This window comes from Euprymna scolopes, chromosome 15 (genome assembly GCF_053919585.1).
Source record: "Euprymna scolopes isolate OS-2025 chromosome 15, ASM5391958v1, whole genome shotgun sequence".
Classification (NCBI taxonomy): Eukaryota; Metazoa; Mollusca; class Cephalopoda; order Sepiida; family Sepiolidae; genus Euprymna; species Euprymna scolopes.
The window spans coordinates 44,803,448-44,829,021 of record NC_136496.1 but is presented as its reverse complement, the minus strand read 5'-3'; the positions used below and the strand labels follow the sequence as shown (position 1 = coordinate 44,829,021).

The 25,574-nt window shown below is 33.1% G+C and overlaps 1 protein-coding gene across 5 annotated transcripts in view; it reads right to left on the bottom strand.

Moving 5' to 3' along the window:
* The window catches only part of LOC145293802 (uncharacterized), a 287,168-nt gene that overhangs the window by 18,667 nt on the left and 242,927 nt on the right, over positions 1–25,574 (bottom strand). For 4 of the 5 annotated variants that reach the window (XM_080140374.1, XM_080140375.1, XM_080140377.1 and 1 more), the window contains exons 8-11: positions 22,565–22,783; positions 14,019–14,236; positions 6,218–9,922; positions 4,380–4,484 (exon numbers count right to left, since the gene is read on the bottom strand). In XM_080140374.1, the coding sequence (XP_079996500.1) occupies positions 4,380–4,484; positions 6,218–9,922; positions 14,019–14,236; positions 22,565–22,783 (4,247 nt within the window). The remainder of the gene's footprint in view (positions 1–4,379; positions 4,485–6,217; positions 9,923–14,018; positions 14,237–22,564; positions 22,784–25,574) is intronic. The other variant, XM_080140376.1, reaches the window with a different exon arrangement.

Below are 25,574 nucleotides of genomic sequence, written 5' to 3'. Positions count from 1 at the left end.
GAAACTTATAAAATTACCAAAAAAGGTGGTATATCTATGTATATATATATTTATACTCCTATAAATTTGTGTTTTATTGTGTATTGATATTCATATTAACGACCCTTTTTTTATTTATTTAAAAAAACAAACTTTGTTATATATGGGTCATGGAATTGTATTTATCTGCAAAAGATCTAGCTAATTTGCATATTCTTTCAAACATTTATTTTAATTAATTCCCTATTAGTTTTTTCAGTCTTCTTATGGGATGATCATCTTTAATTAACTATTACATGTAATTATATTCATGCATGTATTCTCCATGATTTATACTTGCATAATATTTGTTGATTTTCTATTAAAGTTTAAAATGCAAACATCAAGTATCATGGTTCAATTGTGCTCTAAACAGAAACATTAATTTCAAATATGCCTCTGTCATATCAAAGAACCTACTGTTGATTTCATATCCTGAGCCTTTCTGATTATGTCTAATAAAACTTCTCAAATGCATCTGTGATGTTAGGCTGTATAAGACGTTAAAATCCATATAAATTGTGTATATATAAAATATTTGGCAGTGTCTTTACATGCATGCGTAAAAAAAAGTTCGGTGTACATAATGTTTCGTTTCTGTCCCTGTAGTGTGTGTGTGGGGGGACGTTTTACATATACAACCAACATACTTTTTGTCGTTGTGCCATCTTTTCTTTTTTAACGATACTGGACAATTTTGGTGATTTCATAATCTTTGATTTTTTATTTCTTCAATTGGGGTTGCAATTTTACCGTTGTCTACTCTTGATGCCCCACCTGCAACAACTCATATTGAGCGGATTACCTCATTTCAAGTCTGGTCAAAGGCCAATACTTGACTGTTCTCCCAACTAACTAAACTCCATGTATCTAAAAACTATTTTTCTAATTTACTAGCATTTCAGCCCATAGGAGGTGTATGTTGAGCAAAAAAAAAGTAGTAGTAGGAAGGCAGGCTCGAACCCATACCGCGAAGGAGGAAAAGAATGAGGAAACAACGTGACGTCTTTGCTGTTACAACCACCGGAGAAAAAAGCTACCCTCCCTGTAGAATAGTGCCCAGTTTAAGGTGAAGATATTAATGTTTTTAGCCAATTTTTCGTTATTTGTCACCTGAAAGGTCGAACTTACAAATGATACTGATCTTGTGAAAATCAGTCGCCTCTGTCGAAAGTTTTAGGCAGACACGCAAACATACATTTATACATTGGTAGCTCAAATTTTCAATCCAAACTGACTAAAAAGCTTGCCCTATCTCTGAATACCCTTTATGTAAAATTTCAAATGCTTAGACTAGCAATTGTCTGAGTAATTTGGTAGAGGCCGCAGAGGTCAATTTTTTTTTAACTTTGACCCCTATTATGACCCCTTAACATTTATTGTTTTGGGCTCAAATCAAGTTATTAAGTTAGATCCATGTCCAAGGAACCTATATCTAAAATTTCGAGAGATTAGACCCAAAATTGGCGGAGGAGTTTAGTAGAGTTCTCAAAGGTTAAACCGTTGAATTTTGACCCCTTAACAGCCAAATTTCTGACCAAAAACTGATTACAAAGATTTTCCCAAATCTCAGTACCCTGTGTATCAAATTATGAGTCTGTAGACTGAAAATTGACAGAGTTATTGCGTAGGGAAATGTACACAGACAAACACTTTCACTTTTATAGATATATAGATTATGCCATCACCTGATGGTTTTCACATAATCCATTTGTTCTTTTTTCCACATTCCCAACTGGCCTGTTGATTCCAAATTCCTCTCCCAATTGAAAACATAATTGTCAGAATAAAATTCCAAACTATCAAGTTAACATGCATGAGTCACTTAAAAGAAATATATCACTCTAAAATATTTCTTTTAAGTGACATTCCATTTAGCATTATGAAACACAATCATAATAATAATCAACTACTTTATTTTTTGTTGTTGCTTGGAACCAACATCATAACATCTACAGCCTTACACCTCTTCACGTAAAGTTTCTCCATACCATTTCTTTTTCAAGTTTAATAGCTAGACAAGATATTGCTTCTATAGCTTCTAGATTTTCAAGGTTCTATTGAAACTTAGTATTCAATAGTTACTCACAATGGCATATCCAAACATCCCTCTTGTTCTGTTCATTTGTTAATAACAGTTCATTATCATTTTGAAAGAACGTCTCTACAACAATGTCCATATTTGTCTTTGCAATCTGTTTAGCCATCTTAAATATCTTTTAGTCATCTTTTCATCGAATACCTGGAAACCTGGCTGTCTCAGTCTCCTTTGTATCTTGTTCTCCTTGCTTCTCTCTTTACTTCCAAATACACATTCTTATTCATTAAACCTTTTATCCATTCCTTTGATGCACTTCTCGACATAAGTTGTGCCAATTACATCCAACAGCAGATTTATCCAGGTCTTCCATTGCTTTTTCACACTTTCTCTAGTGGGTCTGGTAGTTGAATGCTCCATCACTTGGTCACTAAACTTGTATATAACATTTTTTCCACAAAATTTCAGAAATATTTTTCTTTGTACAGTGGAAGTTAAGTAAACATGGAAATTGACAAAAACAGAAACCAACACTGCTAAACAAAGATGTATAAACTAGTCAGTTGAGAAATTAAATTGCAATGAACAGCTATGCTTAGACAAAACCACAATCATATAATAATGTATGTATTATGAGATTTGTATGTGTCTCCTCTCATTTGGAAAAATCTGTGAACATATACATTTTTTTTATACATGCTTGGATTGTTTGACCAATTCAGAATTTGAAATATTTCAATGTTACTTTTTTGATTATTTGTTTTCGATAGTTAAATAATAGGTCAAATCTTTCAAAAACTGATCATTCCCTTGACTGTCATTATCAATCTGAAAATGATTGCCTAGATTCTGTCTGAGCCTGACAAATCTAAAGTTTATACCAAGATTCAATTCCTGCTGGCACTCTCACACTCCTGAACTTTCTTCTATTTCCTCAAAATTATTCAATCTTTTTTTGTCTCAGTCCTTATTTTTTTATTGTTAGAAAGAGTCCTCTATTATCTCTATCTTTCAAAATGCTGGTGATCTGTTTGACTCAACTAAGTAGTTTTCTGTTAGTTTCCTCTCAATTATTAGCAAGGTTTTTGAAAGGTTAGTCAACAGCAAGCTTGTTCAGTTTCTGGAAAGCTTGAACATCTTTAATGATTTCAGTATGGCTTTCATTCAATTTCTCTTAATTGTAGTTTTTGAGCAGATCTGTTGGCTTATGGATAATTCAGAAGATGAGGCCATTGTGGTTGGCATTTCAAAGGCATTCAACACAACATGGCATTCCGATCTTCTACACAAACTTCAGGATTACAATATTAGTAGTAAAGTACTTGGCATCATTAGGTCTTTTATTTCTGATCAAAGCTTGTAATTCAGAATAGTGTCTCCTCATTCTCTTAGTTCTCTAGTGTTCTTCAGGGCTTTATTCTAGGTTCAATGCTGTTTCTTTTCTATATCAATGTTCTTTGAGAGAATATTATTCAAAAGAGTAATATTTATACTGATAATACTACTTTTAATTCTACTGTTGCTTCTCACCCATTTCTCTAGAATCTGTTTGAATATGCAGCTGATTTAGAAGTTGACTTGCGTTTGGTTGTGGATCCATGTATAAAATGGCTTGTTTTGTTTAATCCTGTTAATCATAGACATCTAACCTTTCTTTGAGAGATTCTCTGTTCTTGAGGAGAAATTAACTCTGAAACTTCTTGGTCTTTTTTATTAAATCTTTAAATTCATACATTATATCCATTGCTCTTCCTGCTTCTCATAGTCAGTTCTCTCGTTCCAAAAACTTGTTCGCGCATGCACGAGGCAATTCTTTACCTCCAAAATTCTACTATAAGACCTTGTATAGAGTACCGTTGCCAAATTTTTGGTTTATGAATCTCTCTACCATTTGAGGGTTCTTTTTAACATTAAGAAATGTATCTGTAATTCAGTTGCTCTCCCCCTTTCTTATTCTCCATACACACTTTTCCACAGACGTGACGTTGCCAGTCTCAGTCTTTTCTATAAGTACTATTATGGCATATGTTGTTCAGAATTGTCTGATCTATTTCCTGCTTCCTTTGTTCCAGCTCATTTTACCCATTCGTTATGTGGTTTTCATCAATTTTCTGTTTTAATACTTCATTTTAATACAGCTTCTGAGTCCAGTAAGTTATTTCTAAGAACTGCAGGCTTGTGAAGCTCATTTCCCGTTGATTTTCACCTACTGATAAGATGATCTTTTCAAAACTAAGATAAACAGGCATCTACTACTGGAGCAACTTCCATAAAAAGAAAAATGCAGAAATATTTAAGCTGTTAACAAAAAGAAAAGACAAACCTGTGAATGTGTCTGCAAATGGATACGAAGTGTCTGTTTCTTTGAAAATCCTGCATCACAAAACTCGCACACAAATGGTCTTGGGTCTGCATGAAAAAGATGAGTCTGAAACGACAAACGACAATAGTTTATTATTTACTATGTCGACCCAGTCTTGCCAGGGATGTAGTGAAGTCATTCTAGTTTTTTTAGTTTTTTTTACACATTTTTAAACTTATACAACAGAAAAAATAAAATTTTAGTTATGAGGTAAACAACTCTTATTAGATTCTTTAAGTAAAAATACGATTTATCTCCCTTGCTGATTTTAAATTTTAAGTGATCATATAAAATGTTTCATATTACCATTAATTTAAAAAAACAAAACAAATTGTAGCAAATATTGTCAATAAAATGATAGAACAATAACAAATCAAAATTGCTAAGTCAGAAGCAAAGTTTGATTTGTCAGCTTACATACTATGTAAGCCTGACTAAATAACTTTATATGTCAGAGAAAAATAGAAGAAATAAATGTTCTGTAAATGTTAAAACAAAATAGTGTTCGATTGAATCAAAGGACAACAATGAAGTTTTCAGCCACGAGTTGAATTTTAATTCTAACAAAATTTGAATTTTTTTTATTTTCATTAGAATTTATTCAAATATAAAATTAATAGAAGCATTTGCAAAAAATATATAATTAAAATATAAACATTTAAAGTTGGATACAATTAACATGGAGTTATTTGAAACATGAATTCTTGAAAAAGATCTCTAAAAATATCATATTTACTCAGAAACCCAATCCTCCAAAACTAACTTGTTTCTCTAGCAATTATAAACCAAGCTATTTATCTTGAGCTACTGATGGACATAAATTTTATGTCAATAAATGTAAACCTACTCTGGAAATGTTCAAAAGTATATTTAGTAAACTGAAATGGTTTGTTTTAGAAACCATAGAGATTCAAAAAAGTGGTAAAAAAATTCAAATACATAACAAATAAATGTTATTAAAGGCAAGATAAGTTACTGTTCTACCTATCTGGAAAAGTTTTTAGTGGCTTTGCTCACTTTAAAATGTTCAATCGATTTGAAAAATATATAATGTATAGCATTATATGAGAACAAGAAAAATGGCTGTGACTTGGCTCTTAAAATTCAAAATTTTGAAAATGACTTAAAAATAAAAAAAAAATACAAAATACTGTTAGAAACTCACCCAATATGTTACCGTGCCATATGTGCTAAATGTTTAGTTACAAATTTTTTTTGTTTTTTACATCAGTATAGATTGTGATGTCAAGATTGTTTCAGCTAAAAACTTCAGATAATGTATAAGTAATAGTTAAAAAACAAAATGATAGAAAAGCAACCTTCAAGTGAATTGAGAAAAGAAGTCTTTCAGGAGAAATATGTGAAGAAAACAATTTGATCATCCTCATTCCCTATTACCATGTCAAAGTAATAATTGAGAGCAAAACAGATTCTACAAAACACCAAGATTTTGATTAAAAATTTTACAATTTATGTTTTTAGTATAAGATTTAGTATAAGATTACTCGTTTATTGTTTTTCTTAATGACTTGTACAATAGGTAAATTTTTCAACAACAAAATGTAATACTGATGCCTATGTGAAATATATACTCACTCTATAAACTCCAAACTTCAATAGTAATTTTATGTTTGAAGAGAACATTTTTACACTTGTTCAGAACCTAGCATCTTTTTATATACAATTAAAAAAAAACTAAAATTCATAAAATAGATAATTTTCTTTCTTAAAATTATTCTATTTTCATAATTGTTTAATTCACAAATTCATTGGTTAATAAAAAGTTGACTTTTACAAACCTTCAATTGACCAGCTGATGCAAATGTGCTTGAACATAAATGACACGCATGAGCTGCTGCTGCTACGGGTACAACATTTGTACCTGGTATCTCACTTTCATCACCAGTTAAGACATAATAGGTAGGATTTCGGTTGTCACTCCGCAAAATTTCTGTCTCATCCCCCTTCACATCTTCACGTGATGATCCCATGTAATCCTTGCACAATTGTCTCTGGTGAATAAAGAATGAGCTATGATCCGTATTATCTGCACTCATGATAGTGGACTCCTGCTGCTGTTCTCTTGATATGCATTTTTTTTCAGCTATTATAAGTGCAGACTCATGGCTTCCTATATTATCTGGTATCACAGCAGCAGTTGCAACAGTAACAGCAGCAGTTGTAGTAACTGTAGTTGTCACGGTAGTACAAGTTGTGCTCATACAGGTAGAAGATGAAGAAGAGAGGCTGGTTATGCTAGCTGATTCATCTAGAGATAAATCAAGTGCTTTCTCAGTTCCTTGGATGGTTTTCCCTCTGGACGGACTTGAAGCAGACAAAGAAGTGACAACGGAATCTGGTATGATGTCCGATGGTGCAGCCGATTCACTCTCTGTAGATGACGAGTTTTTGTTCTGCATCAAAGTCAATCGATGCTTTTTGACCCATAAATGTTTTGGGAGATGATTCTGTTTCCAGAAATCCATTTTACAGTTCTCACAGTTCGGAGGTCGGGGAATCTCTTCAGTACTCATAGACCGTGAGTCCGCATGACCCTCGGAGTGAAAACACTTGTGCAAGTGTGGGCGCGAATGACCACAACTGCTGTCCTGACTGTGATGAGTCTGCGTTTTCATATGTTGTCGACGATGTTCCGTGTACTCTTGGACATTTGAGAAGCACTTATTGCAAGTATGACATTTGTTCAAATCATCTTTAAAGGACTTTTGTAGTGTCAAGGGTTTTACACAACTACTGTCTTTGAATGGTGACATTCTTTCAACATTTGGTTGCGTTGTGAGAGCCTTGATTTGGCTTGGAGAAACATGAGATGAGATATGGCTTTCGGCCATTAGTTGTTTCTCAGTTATTTGGTGTGAATTAGCTTGTGTTTCAGTTGTTGTACAAAGCTGACCATCAAGAATTGGAGACTGAGTTTCAACTAACTGGAGAGGTAACTGAGGATCAGAGGCCCATTTTTGCTCAGGTCGACATGGATGAGATGGTCTGGCTTGGATTCTTGTTGGGGATACATTTTCATATCTAGCAGGAGACATTCTTTCTGTCCGTCTTGAAGGCGATTGTCTGTCTGATTGAAACACACCCTCTACATGTTTACTTGGAGAGACTACCTCGACATGTCTGGTTGGAGAAAGCCTATTTGTCTGTTTCTTAAATGGTGGTTTATCTGTAAGTCGTGTAGGGGAGAGTTTATCAATAGCTGGATTAGAAGATTTATTAGAGAAAGGTGGAGTAGGGGACAATTTTTCTGTGTTTGCTCGAAAAGTGGTTAATCTGTCCATATGTTGATTTGTAGGAGACAATTGTCTTGTTAAGGATACATTATCTGCATGCTGTCGGATGGGCGATAGTCTGTCACATATCAACTTTTTTGAAGGTGATAACCTATCTATTTGTTTGTCAATATTTGGTTGCCTCAAAGAAGACACCATGTCCATTGGTTGGTTTGAAGAAAGTGTGTCAACATGGGATCTAGAAGGTAACAAAGCATCTACATGTCTGGAAGGAGACAATGTTCTCATGTGTTGCCTTACTGAAGTGCCCAAATGGTGCTGCGTAGATGAGAGTATATCCCTATGTGGCGTTGTAGGTGATAATCTGTCGACATGTGGTTGTGTGAGTGAAAGTCTCTCCACATGTCGCCAAGTGGGTGAAAATCTCTCTGCATGTGAAAGCATTGGTGACAATCTTTCTATTTGTTGCCGTGTGGGTGACAGTCTCTCCAAATGTTGGTGCATGGGGGACAATCTCTCCAAATGTTGGTGTGCAGATGCCTGTCTCTCTAGATGTTGTTCTGTTGACGTTTGTCTCTCTAGATGTTGTTGTGTGGATGCCTGTCTCTCCAGATGTTTCTGTGTGGAGCCTTGTCTCTCCAGATATTGCTTTGTGGATCCTTGTCTCTCCACATGCTGTTGTATGGACATCTGTCTTTCTACATGTTGCCGCAAGTGTGACAGTCTCTCCACATGTTGCTGTGTGGGAGATAATCTTTCCATAAGTGGACGTGCGGGTGATAGACTTTCCACATGCTGCCGTGTGGGGGACAGTCTCTCCACATGTTGGCGTGTGGGGGACAGTCTCTCCACATGTTGGCGTGTGGGGGACAGTCTCTCCACATGTTGGCGTGTGGGGGACAGGCTCTCCAAACGTTGGCGTGTGGGGGACGGTCTCTCCACATGTTGGCGTGTGGGAGACAGTCTATCCACAATTGGATGTGTGGGTGACAGTCTCTCCACAAGTGGGCATGTGGGTGACAGCCTCTCCACATGCTGTTCTTTTGCTGACAACTGCCCTACATACTGCCTCATAGGAGATAAACTTCTTAGTTGTTGTGTTGGTGACAATTTTCCAACTTCTTGTGAAGGAAGTTGTACATTAGGGATCATTGGTTGAACTTCAAGCATAGGAATCCGTCGTTCAACATGTACCCGTGTCTGTACATTTCCATAGAGAGGCCTTGGAGAATTTTCCATAGATGACTGCCTTCCAAATGTTGCATACCGTTCTTCAGAATGGATATCTTTCTCAACATTTGCTGGTGGTGATTGTCTTGTAATGAGTACTTTATGTTCTTTAATATCTTTCTCCATAATTAGACTGAGAGGCTGTAATTCTGCTGCTCTTTGTTGGGATTGTTCTCTCATGAAATTCTCTACTAACTGTGGTTCTACAACTATATTCGTATTGAAGTGTTCTATTGGGCTGATCACTTGTGGTGTATTAGTAGAGACTGTACATAAGGAATTAGATATAACTTGTGACTGATGGTCTCGTTCATTCTGTTGTTGTTGAGCTGTATTTTCAGCATTTTTCAATGTTTGATTGGATAAGATTATGCTTACAACTGATGTGTTGTTCGTACTCTGCTGACTAGTGGGTAAAAGAATTTGGTTTTGTTGGCAGTTAGTGGTTGCCTCAGAGCTAGGACCCATCATCTCTATACTAGACTCTCTGCTTATAGTTTGAGCGACTGTAACAGTTTGGGGATCGCTCACAAATGAAGATACTTCAGTGCCTGAGGTGTTCAAGGGAATAATAACTGTCTGTGATTCGTCTCTAGATTCATCTTTATTTTTATTGTTGGATGGTCTCTGAAAAGCTTGGAATGGGTGTTCAAATTGGAATGGTGTTATACTTTGTGGATGAGAGACAATAACATCACTACTAACACTGCCTATAACACCGCCACTGATAGCTTCTGGTTTCATCAGTTGGCTTATGTTCGGCAAGCGACTGGTCAATGCAAAGGATAAGGTAGAAGTAGACATAGCTCCATGGCACCCTTGGAAGTTTCCAAGTATATCAGGTATCAAATAAACTTTGGGTGTTAATGGTTGATCACTTGGTACTGGTGTAGTGGTTACTGATGCCGATCTCAGATAACTTTCCTGTGAATCAGTCTTGAATGAGAGCATGGATGGATGGGTCAGTTGTTGAGAGTGCATTCTTTCTCTTTCTTCTTCTCTAATTTCTTTAGGTGGAGGCTGTTAAAAGAAAAAAAGAATTTCATAATTGAATAAAATGTCCTTAAATATGAACTAATTCATAAAATTATCTAAACATTTCTATTCATATAAAGTCATGTGTGTGAATATGTTTGCATATATATAGATTCACTTCTAAACTAATAAAGCAATCATTATGAATTTTCAAGTACAGCTGCTAGATTTAAGGAGTCCCAATATGAGCTATATTTATTTTAATTTAGATTTATACAAAGAGGGTAAAAAGTATGAAAAAAAAATGATTTCAGAAATTTTACTGCTTGAAAATTACTTAAATAATATTTAATACTATTTTGTTATTTACTTACCTTCTCATCAGAGTTAAACAGAAAGTTTTTAATATAGAGAAATTCTGTTCCCTAAACTGGATCATTCTGAGTGAGAACACAACAAAAATACCTGTATAATCTCATTGGTAATAACTTGGAAGATGGCCTGCTTTGATCCTAGCTTGAAGGCTGGATAAACGGTTTGATTCAATTTTTGGCTAGTCATGTCCTTTTACTATTTTTGAACCCAAACAAGACCCAGGTTTGCACTTTTCATCTTAATAATCACCAAACAAATCGGAGACTAAGAGTCATGTGAAATGACATGCTTACACATGAACCTTTCCCAGTCTACCTGGAGAGAACACTCTCTTTTAGAAAACACATTACCAAATTGAAAGGCAAGCTGTCATCACGAAACAGCTTTCTCAGTAAGCTTGCCACCAGCAATTGGGGTGCCGAACCCAAAACACTGAGGCAAACAGCTCTCGCACTGTGCCATTCCACAGCGGAGTATTGTGCCCTAGTATGGGCAAGATCATGCCATGCCCATAAAATTGATGTAGAACTGAACAAGGCATACCGGACCATAACTGGTGCCCTAAGACCAACTCCCTTGCCAGCTTTATACTGCCTAACTGGTATTCCACCACCACATATCAGGCAAGAAGTCATCACCAGAATAGAATGGTACAAACAGCTTAACGCCCACAGGCACTCACTGTTTGGCCACCAATCAGTGAGACAAAGACTAAAATCTCGCAGTAGCTTCATCAATAGCAGGAATAAAAATGAAGCCCTACCAGACCCAAAAGAAACACTCCTCCAGGGTTCGAACCTTGGTAGAAACAACTGGGTGACTCTAAATAGAGCCAGAGCCAAAGTAGGCAAAACAAAAGACAACCTCCACAAGTGGGGCCTAGACACCTTACCTTTATATCCATGTGAAGAGGTACAAACGATGCACCACCTTACGGAAAACTGCCGATTGGGTCCTCATTGCTCAAACCAAGACCTTAAGGAGGCAAACAGCACCGCCATGCGATGGGTTAATTTCTATTGCGATAAGATATGATGATGACTATTTTTGATTAAATATTTTTTTAAATCGATTAATTTTTAATTTTGTATGGTTTTTCTCCTACAAGAATTGAACAGAAACTGCAACAGGAAGATCACCTTGTTTAATCAGACTGCACATAGTGGTTGGCTGAAATGTCAAACAGAGTGACTCTTTTTCTCCCAAACTCTTTATCGTCTGCCTGAACTACATCTTCCACCAAATCAATAAGGATGACATAGGTGTCAAGGTTGGCAGACATGTAGTAAACTTGATCAAGCAGTATTATTGACTTCAAAATCAACTTTGCCAATATCAAATTCATGCTCTCCATCTAAGTTGTGAATTATATCATCATCGGTGGCTTGTGTAAGATTGAGTACATCAACAGTTACATCTACTTTGGGCAGGAACTGGTCACAAAGCACAGAAACAATCTCAAGTTACAAAGGTCAGCAACAAGATGACCAACTCAAACAACCAGGCCAATCTGTTCAACAATAATTTTCTTTGATCTTTTGGTTTAGAACAAAGTGTAATATCTGTTCTGATACTATACTTAGTCTATTCTGTCCGCAATCAGTGAAGAAAACCTTTTTATTTTTGTTCCAGTTTAGAGTGTATCTTTTAAGTGAAAAATACAAAATTTTATTTACAAATTTTTTTTAACTTATTTTTTATAAAAAAAAATTTGCTATTTGCTTTCTTCCTCACAAGGGCAAAGTTAAATTTTTTTTAAATGTAAAGAACAAAATATTTAAATGAAATACATTTCAATAGATGAATGTTGTAATGAGATGATATCACACAATTTAAAAAAGTTATTTTCTGAGTGCCTCTGAATGCCACAAGAATTTCTTCGAACAGGGATCTAGATGAGATCTTCTACAACCGAGCATTGATTTAATCAACCCTTTATGGAGATTTCAATAACTTTCTATTGTCTGTGTATGGATTTGGTTGTTTGGGTTCACAAAATAATAAGAATGGTTAACAGTGTAGTGCGAAAATCCCAAATCAGTCTCTACTATACTCTATGCTTTCCATTTAATGCTAGGAATAGTCACTGCTGGTAAAACAATTTTTTTTTTTTTTTTTAAATTCAAATATAAGATTTTTTTTTTAATGCCTCATACAATTTTGGCTTGGATATAATTTTTTTTTTTTTTTTGAGACTTTTCATTATTTAATAAATTGATCACAAGATGGATAGCATGAGATAAAATTAAAATTTAATATTTTAAAAATTATGAATTTATTGTCGTTAAAGTTAATGTTTTAAGAATAATTAGATAAATATTGAATTGTATTAAAAATGCGCACAGAAAATGTTTTTCAAAACTGCCCTTGATCATTTGGCTAGGAGCAAAATGTGGTATATGTAGAGGCCACTTCATCTTTATAAAAATAAAAGTTATAAAAAGATTTGTAAATTATGATTTTATTATTTTATTATGCATAAAAATTATACACTGACCATGGACAGAAGAGATCAGCATCCTAAAGTCTCAATTATTATGTCGGTTTTTAATGTAGGGAAAATCCTATTACTCACAAAATCGTTTGTAAGTAATATAACTTTTTTTACAAATAAAAATAGCAATCCAGAGTGCCTCATTTTTGGTATCTTATTTCTTCCAAAATGGAACACTGAATTTGAAGAGCAGGTTTTTCCTTACTAAAAAAATAAAATATCTGCCATTAAAAAGTTTGGTTCTAATAATTTTATTAAAAAGTTTTGTAAATATATTAAAAAACGCACTCTACACAAAAAATAAATTTTATTCATGAAAATCTGTGAAACAATGGCAAAAATCCAAACAAGTCAGTTATTTTATATTTGTTTACAGAGATTGTGTGTGTGTGTTTTCAAAGATCAAAGTCAAACCAGTGTTGACCAAAATTTGTCCTTTCGTTTCTCTCGTTGACCCATGTAGATTGGAGAGCTTATTCCCTTTTTGGCCCCCAAAAAGATAGACTGGTCACCTTGCCTAAAGACCAATGGAAGGAGTGACTGGGTGGCTGCCAATTGATATCAAAAGTTTACCTGGCTAACCACCAATAAGATAGCATGATTTGTTGCAATAAGATTTGAAACAGAACTGCATGAGGCTGGGCTGTTTGTTGTGATCTGCATCAACCACACACTCACCAGTAAATTACTTTTTGTCTTTCAATTATTTGTTCATTTGTGTAAAATTTTATAAACATTTTTAAAAGATGCTGTATATTCAGAGAACCTGGTGAAAAACATTCTTTTATGGCCAAACATATTTTTTCTTAAAACAATCATATTTAAGTGTTTTTCTTCGGAGATGTTTTCTTTTTCACTCATATCTACTACCACTGCTACCTATGTACACCAGGAAAACTTTTTATAAGACACATATTTCTGTAGAACTATTATTATTATTATTTCACATTTTAATCTTGCAATTACAAGTTAAATACTTTATATTTTCATATGAGACAAAGTATGTTCTCTCCTTTCATGTGCATTTTCTTTGTGAGATGCGCTTTCATTGAATAATCTGCATAATTTTTATTTTGACCAATTGTTGCATTTGTTAATCTCGATTACCCAATTATATACTTTTTGGCTTCTTTATCCAAACACAATTAAATCATAGCATAACCAAGTTCTATCACTAAAACAAAAATACTAAGTATTATTTAGATTATTTAAACTACTTTATATATAATTATATTAACATTATCAACATTAATAAAAAAAATAAAAGCTTACAATTTCAGCAATAGCGACTTGCTGGTTTATCATAGCAATTTCTTCACTGCTGGTTTGTTTCAGAACAGGATATTGAGATTTCTGGAAATTTTCACTTATCAATGGCACTTGAAGATTTGGCACCTCCACTTGGGAGATAGGGGATTTGTTGAAACCTCTATCAGGAGAGTCATCCATATCAAAACTGTATTGGCGCTTCAAGGTCTTTTCAGTCACCTCTGAAATTGAAAAGATCAAATTTTAATCAACTAAATACAGAACATGTAATAACACAAGAAAGACTTAAAAAGTGAACAATTCACATTAGTTTTCACATATAAATTATAAACTAGATTTATAAAAGAGTGAATCAAACTGCACAAAAGTGATGAAAGCATGATGCAGAAATGCTATTTTGCATAACAGTGTTAATGGGATTCCCATGCTTGAAACATGCACCAAAGAGAAACAGAATTCTATCATTTGGGGCTTTATTTTAAATAGTGGAATCGTAAAACTCAAGGAAATTCATTAATACTCAATATGATGCTGCATTCAATAGCAGACATGTGATACTATTGACATTCCCTTCAAAATAAAGCATTAGAAAGTATTTAAAATAAAAGAGTAAAAACAAAATAAAAAAAAAACAAGTTTATCAGCAAATAAAAATATAGGAAGTAAAGAAAGACAATGAGGGGAAGTTGTTCACCAAGGAAGATAAAGGCAGCTGAAATAGGATTATTAATCAAGATATGGAAGTGATTGAGACAAAAGACAGGGGTTGATATATTAATACAGTTTACAGACAGTTTTAGGAGTGACAATGAATTTTGCAACAATTTACAACAGTTAAGAACAGTTTACAGACAATCTTGAGTTTGCAACAGTTGGTGACAATTTTATGTTTGAGACAGCTGAACATTGGTTGTGGCTTGGAGTAGATCGAGATGAGCTGAAGTCAACTGACAAACTCAGCTTCAACCACAAACTAAGATGCATACGTTAGTGCTTAAAAGGGTTGTTGGTGTCACACACACACAGAGTACAACTGATAAAGAACATATCAGAGTTTGTGTTTTATACTCGTGAATCCCTGCTTGCCTCCTCAGCAGCCGCAAATTGCAAATGTGAGAGAGTCAATAAAGAAGATGAAAATGAAGATAACTGAAATAACGTTGAAAGTTGGCGATTGTTGTCAAGGCCAAGTAGGTAATCATGTACTTGCACAGACAAACCACAATCAGGTTACACACAGACTAATGACATCAAAGTTGTCACAATACTAGAATTTTATGATATTAGTAAACAAAAAATATTTGAACTTTGATATGATACTTGCTAACAAAAGTATTTTAACTTTGATATGATACTAGCTAACAAAAATATTTTAACTTTGATATGATACTAGCTAACAAAAATATTTTAACTTTGATATGATACTAGCTAACAAAAAAATAGAAAACTGTTTTCTCTGTTTTCAAAACGAAAGCAGAAAAAAGTTTCATTTTTTATTCTGAGTTTGTCAATTTAAAAAAATTATTTTCAAGTTTTTCAAATTTGATTCCCAAACAATACTATTTTGTTGTTTTAATGCTTTTAGTACACATGCACTAAAAGCGTTAAAAAACAACAAAATTTACTAAGTACATGCGTTTAATGTAGAATTGGGTTTTTTAGTGGCCAAAAAAAAACAAACAAAAAAAACAAATATATAACAAATAAAAGGTACTTGTGCACTTATGCTACCATGCTAAAATAATAACATTATTTAGAAACCCATTCTTAACATGGGGAAAGAATGGTGTTTTTTTGTTAAATATTCTGTACTTTTACCTAAGAATTAAATGAAACTTGAATTTATTTTTAACTCATTGTCAAGACCATTTTTTCAAATCTGTAAAACAAACCCGTTTTTATTTTTTACTGAGAATATCTAAATAATAATAATAATAATAATAATTAGACAGTTTGATAAAGAATTTAATTGTAATGCATTTTGTAAATTTTTACCTTAACATTTTTCTTTAAAATGACTACCTTTAAAGGTTTTCGAGTATGTTGAAAACGAATATCGCATTTAAATTTTCCGCAAATAAGTAGTTTTCCGGATATTAAGCAATGTCATTTCTTACGTTATTGCTGGTGGCCATCTTGGTATGCGCGTTTGTGCATAGTTTCTTGGAGTTGCGCTTGCGCGTACCAAGATGACCACCAGCGATAACATAAGAAATGACATTGCTCAATATCTGGAAAACTACTTATTTGCAGAAAATGGCAATGTGATATTCGTTTTCAGCATACCCTAAAACCTATAAAAGTAATCATTTTAAATGTTAAGGTGGAAACTAAGTAAAAAATTACTGTTTTATTTCTTTGTTTACATAATTGAATTTTCAGTAAAACAACAGAATAGAAATGACAAAAATTTGTTGCTTATCAGGATTCCTGGTATCCTGGTACTGTGAAAGTTACATGGAGGATTCATGTAGAGTACGATTTATGGTTGTATCTCAGAAAATAGGGGATATTTTGGGCCAGATAGAGAGGATTTACAAAATTGAAAATTGGACTGGTCCCAAAATGCATAAGTTCTGGTCGACTATAGGAATTTCCATCTTTTACAGAAATCCAAAACCTATATGAAAAATTTTCTTTGACTTATTTCTGAGATTAATTCATATCTACTCAATTTTTTTTTTTTCTTTCTTTGAGGGGAGTACCGGCCATGAATGCTCTTTAGGCATTCAATGGCTATACCTCAGATTAAGCTCTCCTTTGGTGGGGAGGCAGAAAAATACCTACTCTCAATAAAGCTATATTTAAACACTACTATAATACTTAGTTTTGTTCATAAATAGACACCCACTGTATGATACCATGCGCCAGTTTAAAAATATTTTAATTTGTACATCTGAATTTATAATTCATGGCTTATAGTAATGAGATACATCAAATTTGACTGCATAATCAGAAAGAGCACACAATTTTACATAAGACTGCCAAGTTTCATGAAAATAGCTTGGAAAATAAATAAATGGTGGCGAAATTACCGAATTTCTTGAAATGTTGAGATCCGTAATTTCTAAAGAAAAATGCCCCCGGAAAAGCCTAAGTTTTGGCACTTAAAATTCTTATAACTTTCGAACTACTAATGGTATTTGTATAATTCAAACGGTTTTAAGCATCTTTTACATAGCTCTTTTCATGCAAGTTGATAAAATAACAATTATCTAAAAAGAAAAAATCAACTTGTAATGCTAATTTAACTTTGATATGATAGCTAACAAAAATATTTTAACTTTGATATGATATTAGCTCACAAAAATATTCTAACTTTGATATGAGACCAGCTAACAAAAAATATACTTGATACAACTTTGATAAATGGTTTCATAACATCTGACAGTTTCTGAACAGTTTTATAATACTCAATTTTCCTAACATGGTCATTGATATATTTTTATAAACTTGCCATATTATGGGGGTAAAATTTCCTAACAACATAAGCATCTATGCATAAACCAAAGCTAAACATATGGACACACACAGTGTTAAATAGATTAAAACAAGGAAGCAAAGGCAAGAAAAAATAATAGGAAGAGAAAGTGATCGAAAGTTAAATGATATAAAATCTGGTCAGGAGACGGAGGGGTAATAAAGAGGCTTGACTGGTAATTGGAGAACACAAATGCAAAATACAAAGAAAAAATGAAGAAAATCTGAAGAGTAAAATATCAAGTCATGCAAAATGAACATCATATTGTTTTTTTAATTCTATAATTTTATACTAATTTTATATGGCTTCTGTATCATATTGTTTAAAAGTTGGAGTATTGAAAGGAATGAATACTTTTGAATATCCTATTTACACTATGAAGTCCAGCAGCAGCAGCAGCAGCAAAAGCCAGTGTGAAGAAAAAAAGCAATTCTTAAAAGTAATCATATATCGTAGTATGAATCATAGATGAGAAGAATGGCATATCACAAATTGTTTGCTACAAACTGGTTATCACATGAATCTAAAAATAATTTGTTGACACATGACAACCGCAAAACTTTGAAGATGTGAAAGAAGCGCCACTGTGTTGAGTTGAGAAATATGGCCACTGAGATCTGTATGTTTTCACCAATGACTACCATTGCTGAATTCTATGCTAACGTCCTGTGAATAAGTATCAACTCCAAATTTGTCAACACATGAATCTTTAACCATTACCGCCCAGCCTTCTCCAATGCCATCTAAAATAGTCGATCATGCAGCTCCATGCTCAGAAAGAGAGATCCACAAGGTCCTTCTTCCTCATTCTCTATTTTCTTGGAGCAAACATTTTTGCTGAGCAGCTAAAGACTTGGGATGTGGGAGCACTGTTAGATCCACAAGTTGTTGATCTTCTACTATGGAATCAGGATTTGCTCACCATATCATATGATCTAGCTGAGAATTAATAAAAGTGGCTGTGATGGTCAGAGATGCTATACTTGCCCTGGAGAAAATTGGCTCAGGCCAATCACCATGATTGGCATAACAATCAACTAGCTAATGTGACATGTGCAGATGTTCAATCTGCATTAAAGTCCAAAATCCATGAACTTCTGAGTATTTAACTTGCTTTGTTGCCACATAAAAATATTTTTGTTCAACATGTGTATTTTGAATGGCTATGCTCCCCCCTCCCTCCCATACATATTATCACAATTTTGGTTCAAAGAGATGACAAGCAAGATGTTCAAGTTCAATTGTATGAAAAATAAGACTGTAAGAACAGAATAGTTAACATAGCCACCTTCCTATGTTAATAAGGAGTTTCTAAATTATAATGTTATTATTTAGAAAACCATTCTTAAAAAAAATGTGAGACTGAGGTGCTTTATTAACTATTCTGTATCTTCACTTTATTCAAGAATTTTCATTATTTTACCTTTAATTATATAGATTTAGTCAGTTATTGCTATTGTCAATGGATTTAGGAAAATTAGGCAATTTTGGCAATTTAAGAAAATTAGACAATTATAGAATGAATATTGATTAAAGGAGTTTGTTGAATACTAACTGAAGAATAGTTAAATTTGATATCTTTAGCCCTGCAAGTTGAGTTTTCAGTGTTTACATGAAACTGAAGGTATTGATGAAGATCAAAATTATGTGGAATATGGGTTGAAATAATAAGAAACAAAAACTTATGTTCTTACACACATAATTAAGCACCCTGAATATTTCTTCCACTTTCCTATAACTGCCCACCTGTAGAACTGTGTTCCAATGGCCTACTTCCCAGCTGACTACAACATGGTTGCCTTCAAGTCCAATGTGAACAAGTTCTTGATATCCCACCCTCTCCCCAATTCCCATCAAAAATGATCAATGAGCAGTTGTTTCACTGACCACCTTACACTCATTAAACCTTATCCTTAAGTGGACTCCAGGTCTTGATAAGTGGTTACTCCTTCGCAATATATATATATATATATATATATATATATATATATATATATATATATATACACACACACACGCATATGTATAGATATATACATACATATTTATATTTATACGGACATATAAAAATTAGTATTAAAGCTCTTGGAAGCATCATTATAAATTTTAAAATTTTGAATAAACAGATAAAACATTAAGATGCTAGAATTTTATTAAAAATATGGAAAAAAAACATGACTCAATTTCTTTCTTTCTATATTATTCTGTTTTTAAAGTAAAAAAATTTCTTATTAATTTCAGACAATATCAGGTTCATTTTCATAGAGCAAAATAGTTCTATTGCTTCGTATTATTTGGATTCATTAGTTCTCATTTTGGGTGTGATTTTCATAATGTTTTGGCTAATGTAACCTCCGACCTTTTTCAGGTGTATCTTGTCAAACTCAGGAATTTGGACGAATTTCAAACAAAACCTTTTATTTACTTGATTTTTCAAAGTACTCTAACCACTGCGTCACGGGTAGAAATCAATTTAATTTTCAAATCAATTGTAAATGTGATATTCTTTTGACGGTTGAATGTTCAATTCTCAGTGTGAATTACTTAGGACCTCTATCCAGTCATGGCTGACGGAACAAAAGCATGTGAAGTAAATAAAGGTTCGGTTCAAAATTCCGAAAATGTTATATTCTTTACAATGAAACCGAAATGCATTCTGATGAACTGGATTTCATAATTTAATTACTTTTTTTAACATTGGAATTTTTAAGGATTTTATTTATTTTACACTACATTGATTTTAAGGAATAACTGATTAATAAAAAATAAAATGTAAGTCATGCTGAGGTAAATAACAAACACCCAAAAAAATGAGAAATGTAAAAAAAAAAAAAAAGTCGAACTAAAAGTATGAATTAAAAATAATTTGGTATATAAATAACTGAAGTAAGTTTGCCATCGTGGGGATGCAAGTAAATAGAAAACTTAATAATCCCTTCTTACATGTTGAAGAATTCTTTATTTTGAACTTCAAATAAATTATGATATCACCTACCTAACAAAAAAAAGGAAAGGATAGATAACTGATTCTCTAGTGTTACATTGTGCACCATTTCCAGCAAATAAGTCTGTCTTACGAACTTGGAGTAAAGCAAAAGAAGGCAGATAACTCTAATTCCTTTTGATTTTGTGCAGAAATTGCCTAGTTTTACACATATTATGTATCTCTACCTTGTAAATATAATTGAGAATGTTAATTGTATTCCATTGCATAATTATGTTTTTGGTTTAATTTCTAAATTAAAGAAAATGATTAATGTCTATATTGAAAAAAGTAAGTAAGCACTCAGTTAATGAAAATAAATTGAAGACATCATTTTTAATTTTTCATTTGTAATAAATGGTGAATTCCTGTAAGTTTTTATTGAAAATATTATAAAGTTTGACAATATAAAAACAATGAAATAGATTGGAATTTCATTTTAAAATTACACAGATTCCTTGTTCAGTGTTTTCTTCAAAGTTTAACAATCATGGTTTGCAATTCTTTGACACATCTTTTTGTCAGTTCAACAATTTTTGTTATGTGAACACAGAATATCACTTATGATCATAGTTTTCTGCATCGCCATTAAAATCCTCACAGCCTTCAATTTATTCGAGTTGTAGCTAAGCTTTCTGAATTTTTTTAAATCCTCTGCAAGTCATCTTTCAATATTCCAGTGTTTTCCAGTTAGCTATGGGTCTCCACCATTGAAATCTATCATAATATACACAAACAGCTATTCATATTACACTTTACTAGTATTAAATAATACAAATTATTCTGAAATAAAAGAATATTAAAAATTCATCAAATTCAAACAAAGTAGGTTATATTTATAAAAGATGTCATGTGATCAAATTTGTTCAATGCATACAACTGTTTTCATATAAAAAATAAAACAATGAAAAATTAATCCGTACATTTAGAAATTAATAAACTCTTTACTTAATACAGAGGTAATAGACAAAAGGATTGAATCAGACTGTAAAAGGTTAGTTCAGTAGAAATTGAATTTTGTCCACAAGATTTATTGAATTTTTATGAAAAATTAAGAAATTGGGAAAATATTTGCAAAGTAAATATTGCAGAGTTGTGATTCACATTAAAATATTATATCCATTTTAGAGTTTAGTTTTAGTACAAAGAAGAGCAAAGCAGAAGTTATAAAGCTTTTTGGCATTTGTGGTAAAAATATTTGAAGATGGAACAGAAAGATTGGTAGTGAAATTTCTTTGCTTTTAAAAGATTGCAGTCAAAAGAAAAAACATGTTAGAAAATATTGGAAATCTGATGTTTTGAAGAGAAAAGCAGAAAAGCTTAGGGAAATGTGAAGCATTCTGATTGAGGATAAAAACCAAATTAATTGAAAATGAAAATTCATTCTTATGATGAATAGAAAAAGTTTTCTGGTGAGATGATAGAAATCGTCATTTTGAATTCAGAGAGTTTTCTCTTTGGAAGTTTTCATGTTCAAACATGATATAAAACAAAATTAAAAGTAAAGATTATCAGAAGAGTATACATTAACCAACAAATGAAGGAAAAATGGAAAATAAATATTAAAATAAAATGAAAGTTATTGGTTCTGGGCAAAATATCCATCTTTTTTTTTCAAATAATGTTCTTTTAATAAAAATTACAAACTTGACAAAAATACCTTTTCAAAAAGAAGAAATATCAATTGCAACAAAAAAAATTATTTTAGTTAAAAATTGGTTGATATAGTTTTGCTATCTATAGAATTCAACATTTAATTTTCCTATACATACATATATATTAGATGTATGAAAATATCTTATACATAAATTTCTGATTCACTCAGTAGGAAGCCATAACTCTGATGAACTTTTACTAAATGAAACAAAAAATTTCTATGTAGCTTTCCATAATTTTCATACAACTACAAAACTATTCATGTATTGAGCACTGGTGAAATAAATTCTGCATTTACTAAATACAATATATATATATATATATATATATATATATATATATATATATATATATATATATATATATACACACACACACACACACGCACAGAAAACCATTTCAAAATGACCCCCATTTTTTAAAATTTACCTGCTTTGGACTGGATAGATACGGCAATGGCTCTGGTAGTGGAGATGGTGGTGGTAGTGGTATTTGTGGCGGTAGTGGAAGTGGTGATGAGGATAACAGAATCTGTTGCATCCAGAGGATGTGGGTGGGACAACTCGTCGGCAAGAGGGATTTGCCGCTGAGCCAGATCAAGCAAACTGTGAGCTATCTCATTAACAAACTGCAATTGGCTGGTTGCACCTGCGCACAGATAAAACACACACATAGAAGGAGAGGCACCACGAAGACGACAAGGAAGAACAAAAATTCAGCTGCCACTCATTTTTTCAAAGCCAATGGTATACAGGATACAAACACTCTTCCCAGACAGGTGACAACTAGTATGGGGTTCTTTTAAAATAACCAAAACTATGTTATGGATAAAACTGTTAACGCAAGAAAATAAACAGATATAGGGAAAAGAAAACTCCCAATCCAAATATATTTGTGCTTTATCAAATGGTTTTAAATATGTGACTCTTGTTGGAATAACAAAATATATTTCGTTTCATCAAACATAAAACTTTTTCTTAAAAATACTTCTTCATTCTGAAATCTCTCATTACAAAGCAACATCAAGTATTCACATGTATATTTTATAGAAGAAATTAATGAAAAGTTTCCAATCATCTACTGTGCAGGCCAAAAGTTTTTGCAAAATTATAATATTAATAAACAACTGCAATTATCTTTTCCAAAAGAAAAATTTTATCACTTATTGTTTGATATGTACAAAAATCTCATTAGCAAATCTTAAATCAAAATATCAATTCAAATTTTCAGAGAGAATACACATTCTTTGTAATAATTAGGAAAAATGAAGTGAGTCAAAAGAGTTGGCAAAAAAACTGTTTATTAACGAAAATTAAATTTAATTACATCATTAAGTTTTACAATGTGCTATTATGGTAATAATTGTGCCACTTGAGCTATATTGCATTGATGAATGCAGGAATTTTGCTTAGCATCTAGCCATCTCTGCTTGGTGTCAAATTGAGATATTTGAAAGTGTTCATTTTTCAAAGATTCTGTTTGTCAACTTGAATGGTATTATGATTATTTTTATCGATTGTTAAATAATCCATCTTCATGATGTTTAACCGCATGCAATAATGTTGCAGTACTATTGACCGGCAATTTTTCAGGTCGAGGAAGGCAAGATACTTATCCATCAAGGGCTGTGTTCTTAACGAAGTCGCACTGATTTGGCAAAAATAGTGACCCTTCTCACATACTCATTGTGTGTGATAGAAGCTAAATTGGTCTGTAGCTGCTGTATTTAATGGGACTAACTTTCTTCTTAAGGACTGTGTTTCTAGGATTTTTTGCAATCATTTGATTGAATAGCTGCACCAGTCATGCAAAAGGGTTCCAGAGTTGGGAATGTCACACCTCAATTGCAATGTTGTCATGCCTAGGCACATCACTCATAATGCCAAAGAGACTTCAGCAGTTGTGATTGGATGTATACCGCCTTAGATACTTATGGAAGTTGACTCCTGGGTAAACTCTTCGATCGAGATTTTCTAGAAATATTGACATTAACAATTCATGCTAATGATCAGCCTGTAATGTTTTTCATTTATACCAAAGAATCGCTCAATATTAAGCAATCTCTGATGGTGCCTTTAAAAGAAGATAAAGATCACGTTTGTATTTGTATGTGTCTTGTCTGTCATGTATGCAGGTCAATTTAACATGAATTTTTCAACAAGAAATTTGTGGCAGCATTTCTTCTTGGTGCACACTTTCTCTTTTACAGTTAGGCTCCACAGTCACAGTATTTTGTTTATCCAATGGCATCCAAGCTTTGTTGAACTTAGTCAACCAGTGTTGCATACATGGTACAGACCCTACCAATTTACATATACTGAACTGTTTTGAGGTAGATGAGGCTGTCTGAACAGCTCAACATGCAAGGTAAAAATCACAGAATGCTGTGGCGCCACTGTTTCGTATGGTATGACTTTTGCATCAATGACTGCTCATCAATCATGTTATCTAATTAATACGTAGTTCATTTGCAACTTTGTGTTTCTAGTGTAGTAGTTGTGAAGATGTGATTCATGCTTATCGAAGCAGGTGTTGGCTATCACAAGATTGTATGAATCAGCAAAATCAAGGATACATGTGCTGTCATTGTTGCAGGTACAGACTCAAAACCTGTGTGTGCATAATGTTCATTTGCAACAGCACAGATGTGGTCATTTAGATTTGCTGCAATCAACAGTGTGCAGTCTTGTGGCATACCTCAGATTTGGTCATCAAGTAACGCCTAAAAAATTACTTTAACTCGCATAGGACAATGAGTCTGTGGTATATCCGCTGGTGACAAAGATGATCTTTATTAGTAGACCACAGTATTGGTGCACTTCAGCAATTGTAAAATATATTTTCCAACAACCATGATACCGATTCCACTTTTTGTCCAAGAGTTTGAAACTGTTACCAATGTCCCTGGCACTAACCCTGCTTTATCATATTTCTTGGACTGCACACATGTTTATGTATTTGAGAGCGGTGATTATGGTAAGAGTGCCAACAATCACAGTTACAAAACGAGATAAAGGGGGGAGATTTTTTGCAAATTTATCATGGCGGCTGAGTGTAAGCAATGCGTGTCTCCTAGCATGCATTATATTTCATAAAGACTTATCAATGGTGATATGATAGGATATAATGCTTTGGCTGGTGAATTGTTCCATCAATTATCAGCGAAAAAAGTGGAAGCCATAGCCATTGGTTGCCAATCAGATGCAGTGGTTACAGTAATCAGATAACTGCCAGACACTAGTCAGACTCATTTCTGGATTTGCAAGTTAACCCTTAGCAGAGGCCTATCTTGTCAGAAACCAGAGCATGTTCACACACTGGTGGATTATGTGTTGCAGCGACAGAGAACAGAGCCTTCAGAGGTTTCTATTAGGAACTTCATTCTTAGCCTTTGGGTAAAGCTCTGGACCACATTTAAAATAACTATGATATATCCTGA